This window comes from Eucalyptus grandis, chromosome 1, assembly GCF_016545825.1.
Source record: "Eucalyptus grandis isolate ANBG69807.140 chromosome 1, ASM1654582v1, whole genome shotgun sequence".
Classification (NCBI taxonomy): domain Eukaryota; kingdom Viridiplantae; phylum Streptophyta; class Magnoliopsida; order Myrtales; family Myrtaceae; genus Eucalyptus; species Eucalyptus grandis.
The window spans coordinates 30,566,700-30,572,490 of record NC_052612.1 but is presented as its reverse complement, the minus strand read 5'-3'; the positions used below and the strand labels follow the sequence as shown (position 1 = coordinate 30,572,490).

General features: G+C 40.4%; 1 protein-coding gene across 1 annotated transcript; it reads right to left on the bottom strand.

Moving 5' to 3' along the window:
* Positions 1-543: 543 nt before the first annotated feature.
* LOC104438557 (enolase-like) lies at positions 544-4,910 on the bottom strand. The gene is made up of 17 exons (XM_010051736.3): positions 4,724-4,910; positions 4,208-4,271; positions 3,989-4,053; positions 3,839-3,886; positions 3,535-3,621; positions 3,372-3,452; positions 2,875-2,976; positions 2,706-2,786; positions 2,349-2,423; positions 2,175-2,237; positions 2,009-2,086; positions 1,676-1,870; positions 1,541-1,591; positions 1,368-1,456; positions 1,214-1,265; positions 1,068-1,124; positions 544-859 (listed from the first exon to the last, which is right to left on the bottom strand). Exons 1-17 carry the CDS (start codon positions 4,787-4,789, stop codon positions 779-781), a joined length of 1,335 nt encoding a protein of 444 aa, XP_010050038.1. The 5' UTR covers positions 4,790-4,910; the 3' UTR covers positions 544-778.
* Between the last annotated feature and the right edge of the window lie 881 nt (positions 4,911-5,791).

Genomic DNA, 5,791 nt, shown 5'->3' with positions numbered 1-5,791 from the left:
TGCTCTAGCTAAAGTACAGATTCTTCAAGCTGTCGATGGATATGAAGGAGGTCTCGGAGGGTCTCGGAGACAATGACGGAGTCGGACGTGAAGCACTCCGTCGACGAGATCAGGCTCTCTATCGCAGCAATAACGTGGAAATTGGAGGTACTAGTTTTCTTTTGCTGTAGAGTGAACGTCCGCGAGGGCTCGGAGATTTGAACGATCATTATTCTCAATCCGCCGTGGACAGCGAGGAAGTGAAGAACTGCGAGGAGGGTGAGGTGGGATTTTGCCGGCAAGGGACATCACATCAGGAGGATCCTGGCATGTTGCCTGGCAAAGGGCTAACGCTTGTCGTACGTGTACCATATCTTGATAAATACCAATATATCAGCAACCCCGTATTTACCCAATCCGACAAAACGACCCTGATGACCATACGTAGACATAACGGCTTAAGGGGGGATTTAGAAAATGACACGAAGTTGCCGGACCGACTTATGTCTCTATCGATAAAAAGACCAACAGCCGTCGTAAGAGAGGAAAAATATAAGAAAAAAATTGATCTCAAAGCCGACCGTAGTAATAATTACTCCATAGAGAAAAACATAACGGTCCTCCCTCGTTATATCGTTGGAACTCAAAAAAAGATCCAGCCTGAAAATTATTGAAAACGACAAGAGTTCAGGTCTTGTGTGTTTTCGACCCGCCTTAACGGCAAAATCATTGCTCAAGAACAGACAAAAGCAAGCCCAACACCCGGATCTGCACACTAATAAGGATGCGATTTTATGCTCTAGTAGGGTTCGACGGGCTTGCGGAAGTTGGCTCCAGCATAAACAGCTTCTGCGCCGAGCTCCTCTTCAATTCGCAAGAGCTGTGCATACACAGACGAGTCACAATATTTTCATTAAGAAATGCTGGTAATCAACTTTCTGTAGATAAAGGTAAGCGATGAAGACAGAATAGAGACGGATCCTCTCTTTTCTTCTCTTTTTCATTTTCTAATCCAATGACAAGAAATGATCTGAGTACAGGCCAAAGCAGGTCAATGTAAAAAGGTAAATTAACAAAATAATACCAACCTGGTTGTATTTAGCCAACCGCTCTGACCTGCATGGAGCTCCAGTCTTGATCTGACCCTGATCCCGAGAATAATGCCGAAGGAACTGGTTAGTTAATGGCTAAATTAAAGTCGATATAAGGTCAAAAACTGATGTTGTGTACTTACGGTTGCCAAACCCACAGAAAGGTCGGCAATGAAAGTGTCTTCTGTTTCACCACTGCAAAATATTGTAGATTACGTCAGCGACTATTTGCCAAAGCAAGAAGACATTATTATCATAGGTAACATTATATTGACTCTGTTTCGTGACTCTGCAAACCTGCGGTGGCTAGCCATCACTCCCCACCCAGCTTTCTTCGACATCCTTACAGCTTCAATACTCTCAGTAACAGATCCAATTTGATTCACCTGTTACAAGATCATTCCAGTCAGGTGAATGTAGATATAGCCAGCCGTAAATTGCATGCTTAAAAGTGATGAGCTGGGATGTACCTTGAGAAGGAGAGCATTGCAAGTATTCTCCTTAATCGCCTTCGCCACCCTCTGCAGAGTACGATATGATCATATGAGAGAGAGAGAGAGAGAGAGAGAGAGAGAGAGTTGCATAAATAAAGTTCGCTAGCTCACCTTGGGGTTGGTAACCAACAGATCATCTCCCACAATTTGGACATGCTCACCCATTTCAACGGTCATCTTTGAGTAGTGCTCCCAGTCATCCTGGTCAAAGGGATCCTCAATTGACACAATAGGGTACTCACTTGCGAATGACTTGTACAAGTCCTTGAGAGCATCTCCAGGGATCTTCTGAGATCCATCATTGTTCTGCATACACCAACACAGATAGAAGCAGATGAGCACTTCAACTCCTGTTTCTGGATGACCACAAGAACCAATATTCAAAGCTAAAATCAACTCTTCACAAAAATGCATTTGACTGCATAAACAGTGAGAGAAACTAACGTCTTCCTTGAAGTTCAAATCATAGGATTTATCTTCTCCATAGAACTCAGATGCAGCAACATCCATTCCAATAACAACCTGAAAAAATAAAGAGGGAGAGAGAAGATAAGAACAATGGAAATTGTAATGCGTCTAACAATATTAGATGGTTGGTCCAAGAACTCACTTTGCCAGTGTAACCTGCTTTTGCAATGGCCGTATTGAGCAACTCTAAACCCTCCTTGTTCTCCTGAATTAGCCAAAAAAACACTGATAGTGTAAGTGAAAAGACTACCAACAACATTCCGTGGGAAGAAAAATTGCTCCAATTTCATTGATTTTCATAAATCAATACTCTCACCTGAATATTAGGAGCAAATCCACCTTCGTCACCAACATTAGTTGCATCCTGACCGTATTTCTTCTTGATCACAGACTAAAGCAAAGGACAAAAATTATCAATTAAACAAAGAGTTCAATAGTTAAAAATTTGATGAAACTGCATTAACCAACTTTCACATGAGATGTTTGATCGTCCTATATGTTCATTTTAAGTGATAATATGGAAAGACAATACAAAGTAATAGATGGCTACTTTCACGCATCTGCTAAAACCAATGCACAACATCAGACAAATCTCCATAATCATGTTTTCAAACAGTTCGACAGTTTGAGTAGGACAATTTTTAAGGCAATTTGAAAAAATATGTTTTAGCACCTTCAAATTGTGATATACTTCCACGCCCATCTTCATGGCCTCCTTAAATGAGGAAGCTCCAACTGGAAGAATCATGAACTCCTGCAACATAGGTTCATAAATACTTGTAAGAATGAGAAATCCTAAAAAAGAAATACAGTAATATGTAATTAAGAACCAGGCTGCAGACCTGCATTGCAAGTTTGTTTCCAGCATGTGAGCCTCCATTAATAACATTAAAAGCGGGCACAGGCAATACCAATTTGCTGTTACCAGCAAGGTTGGCAATGTGCTGCAACCATGAAGAGAGGGAGACTTGAGTTAGCATACTTTGATTTAAATGGACAGTGGAATTTATCATGGAAATGATCAAGTCAACCATTGTCCTACTACCAAGACCATCCCATTGCCTTATCACTTGGCTCATAGCCAAAAATAAGTTTCATATAATCCATTGTAAATTTCGATGTTGCAGGATAATGTTTTTTTTTTTTTGGGTAAAAATTGCAGGATAATGTTTTTTTTTTTTTTTTTGGGTAAAGGATTGCAGGATAATGTTGTACGTCAACAATATGAAGAAACATCATCCGGAATTTTAAGTGTGTCAATTGCATTGACCAATATTCAGGCAACTATCCAAAAATAAAAAATTAAGTGCTATAGTAAAAATGGCACTGCTAAAAGTACCTTATACAGGGGAATTTTGTTAACAGCAGCCCCAGCTTTGCAGACCGCAAGGGACACAGCAAGGATAGCATTTGCTCCAAGCTTCACGGGAAAGAAAAAAAGTACATTTGTCAATCTCCGTCACCACAACATGGTTGATAAATAAAACAATCAAAACAAGTACCTTTTGCTTACACCAACCCCACTCGTTTACAGTTCCGTCAAGTTGTTGAACCATGAAATTGTCAATTTCTGTCTGCTCTGTTGGATCCTAAAAAAGGCAAAAACAAAGAAAATTACAAATCGAACAAAGTAGTTACCTTGGGTGAGAATTTAAAACTTAGGCTAGCTTACAACCTTCAATTGCTTAAAATAATCATCTCAATCATCTTGCAGTTGGACAACGAGTGAACAACTGAATCTTAAACAACTTAGACCGCCGAAACGAAATGGAAAGACATAATAAGATGATTATATAAAAAACCAACCTTTCCAACTAGGGCAGGGCCGATGATCGAGTTGATATTCCCAACCGCCTAAACACACATTAACACAATGACAATCCGTTAGAACAATTAGTCAGAACAGAGCAACAGACACAGCAGAAGATAACAAAAAGAAATGAAGTGGTGCACGACCTTGGAAACACCCTTTCCGAGATAATCAGACCCGCCATCCCTCAGTTCGAGTGCCTCGTAGATCCCTGAAATCGAGAGGTAACTCGACGTTAACAACCGACACATTTTCTCTACATCATTTTCACCGGCAAAGGCTATAAACTACCGAGATGATGGCATATTCATAGAACCGCAAATGAAATGCGTCAAAAATGGGGATCGTCGAGGCATAAATCTTACCGGTGGATGCACCGCTGGGAACGGCGGCTCTAGCGAAGGTCCCATCGTCAAGAGTCACATCAGCCTATATCAAAGATCGCATCGAATCATAAATCAGCGAAGCAATCGAAAACAGTCACGACTGGAACGCACACGAGGCTAATATTTTCCCTCACAACTACCACAAAATCCAACGCCGTGAATCAGAAGATCTTCGCGGAGATCTCGATGCATTAACAAGTTTCACGGATCGCGACACGAATCCATCGCCTACGAGAACGACGACGACTAAGGAAAAACGCAAAGCGCAACACTGACAGAAATGACGTCAAGCGAGCGACGCCGACTGAACTAAACCGAGATTTCATCGTCCGAATTCCTCATCGACCGCCGATCCCAACTTCCGCAAGCCGAACGGAAGAAGTCGAGCCGACGACGGAGGGAATCGCGGACGATCGAGAAGGCCAAACTTAGGAAGCATCGAAAACCGATCCGAAGAGATAGAAAGAGAGAGAGAAGAAGAAGAAGAAGACGAACCTCGACCGTAGGATTGCCACGGCTGTCGAAGATCTGCCTCGCCTTGATGCACTTGATCTTGGCCATGGATGGAGCTCGAGTTGCAGATCAGAGAGTGAATGAAGAAGACGATCGGAAATGAAAGAGAGGTCGAGAGGAGAGTTGCAATGCCAATGAAAAAGCAAGTGACGAGGCGAGAGGGACGGATGATTTTAATTATAAAGAGGTCTTAGACTAATGCTGACCGTGCGATTAAGGGTTTTTGTCAGGTAATCTTTTTCACCTTTTGAGAAATTTGCCCCGGGTTTTAGAAAACGACGTGCAGCTTGTCTCTTCCTTCTCTTTCTTTCTTTTTCTGTCCCCAAATCAGTGCTCGGACAAAGCATAAAAGCTAAAACGAATTCAAGATGGTAAGGATTGCTGAAGATCTGTCTGTAAATTGGATTTTGTCTTAGTATCACTTAATAAAAGATTAATATCATGAAACCCAAACTAAATTTTTACCATAAAAAATCCATACTTTTATAATAAATTTTACCTTAAACTAATTTTTTGATTACAAAAACCTTAAATTAGTACACTTTATGACCAAAAAAATTCAAATTTTTGAAGAATTTATCTTTCATTAATATTTATTATGGTGGATTAATACCATGAAAAAAACAAATCAAATTATCTATAACAAACGGATGGTAAAATTCAAACCGATACATTTGTCATTATATCTTTCAATTTAGTAATTTGACAATAAAATTTAGTGGAAATTAATGGATAATAAATTTATCAGAATTGTATCGGTCTTGAGTTTTTGATGATTAAAATTAATCTATAATAGATTTATTATATATATATATATTTGTTTGAATTTTTATAGTATTAACTCTTCAAAAAGCTCATTATGTAACTAGATCGGGCATCTACTTATGCCTGACCCGACTCTAACGCGGAGCGTATGCATCCCTCGCGAACCGACCGAAGACCCGACCCGCATGATGCCCGAGCGCTCCACCTGAAAGGCAAAGTTAGGTGCAACTGTGGCGACTGGTGATTGGACTGAAGGATCACACCATTAGTATTTAATTGAGGTTT

What these genes read in the sequence shown, in the direction of transcription:
- LOC104438557 (XM_010051736.3), bottom strand. Translation starts at nt 4,789, where the DNA reads ATGGCCAAGATCAAGTGCATCAAGGCGAGGCAGATCTTCGACAGCCGT. An exon ending in AAGTATATCACAATTTGAAG is followed by an intron (nt 2,424 to 2,705) that starts GTGCTAAAACAT and finishes CCTTTGCTTTAG; the next exon opens with TCTGTGATCAAGAAGAAATA. An exon ending in GATTTGCTCCTAATATTCAG is followed by an intron (nt 2,238 to 2,348) that starts GTGAGAGTATTG and finishes TGGCTAATTCAG; the next exon opens with GAGAACAAGGAGGGTTTAGA.